General features: G+C 37.0%; 1 protein-coding gene across 1 annotated transcript; it reads right to left on the bottom strand.

The window, feature by feature from the left end:
* Positions 1-870: 870 nt before the first annotated feature.
* Positions 871-2,268, bottom strand: LOC120986734. Its single transcript, XM_040415450.1, has 2 exons — positions 1,510-2,268; positions 871-966 (listed from the first exon to the last, which is right to left on the bottom strand). The coding sequence occupies exons 1-2, from the start codon at positions 2,266-2,268 to the stop codon at positions 871-873; spliced, it is 855 nt and encodes a 284-aa protein (XP_040271384.1).
* Positions 2,269-2,628: the final 360 nt, after the last annotated feature.

Below are 2,628 nucleotides of genomic sequence, written 5' to 3'. Positions count from 1 at the left end.
CTCAAAAGGAATGTGGCATCAGAAAATGATATGTCCCATTTTATGTTAAAGTTTATATATATATATATATATATATATATATATATATATATCTATATATATATTTTTTTAAAAATATATATATTTTATTTTCAAAATGTATAAAATCCTGTAATTTTCACACTGGTCACTATGCTTAAAATATGTTAAGACTTCCTGTCTTTTGAGAGCAGCTACATGGACCATAGACACAATGGACCAGAGCTAACCCACTGATTTATATCGGAGATTGTTCTATCTAGACAGGAAAAAGCTGATATCACCTATTCTGAATGGTGGATTCTGTGTTATCTACGTAGAGGTGTTTCTTGTCATTGTAATTCTGCCTGTACAGAACAGGACATTATGACCTATTATTAGAACTGTGGCCTGTGTGAAAATTGCAGGATTTACTTACATTTTTAGTAAATATAGATAGTGACATGAAGAAACTAAAACAAAACTCACCAAAAACTTTTAAAAATATGCTTAACATAAAAACGTGATTTAATCAATAGGTTATCTGACAGCTCTCGTCCCCTTTAACTGACAGCTCCCCTCGTCCTCACAGCAGATATCTTAGATATTGTTGAGATAAAAGCTTTATTTAGTGCTTGAAATAATATATATTATAAGCAAAATAGACCTGAACAAGTGAATCGGAAATCAAATAAGTACATATTGGGCTTTTTCGCATATTATATAGGAATAAATAAAGATGCTATTGTTAATATATCAGTTACAGTATATGTAATAAATATCAGTTATATACAGTCATAAAGTACTCTGTATTTACATATGTACAGCATGAAACAGGAGTGCATAGATATGACACTGGAAGTGCCCATATATTTAGCAGAAATGTTGCAGGTGGAGGTGTTCTTCAGTTTGGAACGATGTCCAGAGTTTTTTATTTTCATGCTCATCCCACATATCATCAATCATATCCTGCAGAGAAAACAAAAGACAAAAACAATTAATAATCTTGTTTATTTTGTAACCAGCAAATATTGCTTATTATTGTCCTAGTATCTACTGATTGTACATGATCTGCCTCTCATTTTGCATCTACATTAAAACTACTGTAACCAGCCAGAAGTGACTCCACGCAACGTCTTTTGTCTGGCCGATTCCTGGCATTGTATGCCGGAACAGTATGTCACAAGGCTGTACTGCAAATCTGAAAGAAGCCTAATACATACTGGAATATCTTTGTCACTAGTAAGGCTCTGAATTCAGTGATACAAATGTAGTACTGTAGGTAGATTCTATTGATCATGATTACTTCTAAGAAATATAGACTCTCTTGTGAAGTTACTTATTAAATAATCTTATAATTAAAGAATATATTGCAACCTCTATGTGGGCCGTATGATATAACCTATGTATATGGTAACAATGAACCGATGATGAACTCTGAAGGTATATGCATACTATCTACATAAAATACATGAAAATGTAGTTGGAAAAGTAGGAGAGATTTTGACCTACCTGACAAAAACCCAGGTCTGGAGAAACTGGTGGCTGTGATGGGGATGCTTTCAAGTCTGGTATTGATGAGGTCATGGCACATGGTGAAAATGTCTCTTCAGGCAAGCCTTGACCTGTGAATTGTAGAGAGTACGTGTCTGCTGAAGAAGGGTTAGTGTCCATAACAGTAGGGCTTGCTGTCTCTGGAAATATTGTTGAAAAAGTTGAAAAGGTATCTGTAAACTGTGTTCTTGCAGCTGAACTAATTTCATGCATATTGCCTAGAGAGCAGCTAAGGCCAACTGGACAGATATCTCTTCTGCGGCTTTCTTCCCTTCTCCTCATCAGGGTCTCATCATCCAGGCCAAGAACATCAGAGAGATGTGCGATATAGCGGATTGTCAGACGCAATGTCTCAATTTTTGTCAGGTTTTTACCAACTGGTGCCACCGCTGCTGGAAGGTATCTTCTCAGGTTCTGGAGACCTGTGGAGAGATTCCTCATTCTCATTTTCTCCCTCTCACTTGCATCCTGTCGCTGATGAGAAATGGTTCTGTTTCTTCTGTGGCTCTTGTTTTCTGGTACTTCCATCTGTCTGGTTTGTTGAACTTCAACCTTGGATGAAGAAGTTTGAAAGTTTTCATCTTCACCAAAGCTAGAGGATTGATTCGGAGGTGAAAAGCTGAAAGAGTCAACAGAGGATGTTGGAGAAAGGCTGCTATAGCCTTCTGAATCAGGGTACCCCCACTGCTGAAGAGTGCTGTACCCTGGAAGCAACATTTTTTCCTTAAATTGCAAGTCTAGCAGAGAGAGATCCATGTGTGCTCCTCTTGAGATTGTCTGTTGAAATGCTGGCTGGGGCTGTGCAGCCCAGGTTTTATCCTAAAAGCAGAGGTGTGAATTGTCACCTTCACTGGCACCATCAACACTTCAAAGCTTAATAGGGCTAAGCAGGGAGTCCTTGGAAAGAAGGTTCCCAGTGAACCAAGTGTGCATTTTCACCCCAACAAAATGAACTAAAAATGGACTGCACAGGTCAACTACTTATTTGACCTCTACGTTAATGGAATTTAAACATTTTAACATCATTATAGCTGATTGCAGAAGCAATGATGTTACCATTAAACTTTTAAAAAAATA

Source organism: Bufo bufo, chromosome 1 (assembly GCF_905171765.1).
Source record: "Bufo bufo chromosome 1, aBufBuf1.1, whole genome shotgun sequence".
In the NCBI taxonomy this organism is placed as follows: domain Eukaryota; kingdom Metazoa; phylum Chordata; class Amphibia; order Anura; family Bufonidae; genus Bufo; species Bufo bufo.
Note: the sequence above shows the minus strand (reverse complement) of the source record. Positions and strands in the feature narration are given on the sequence as shown.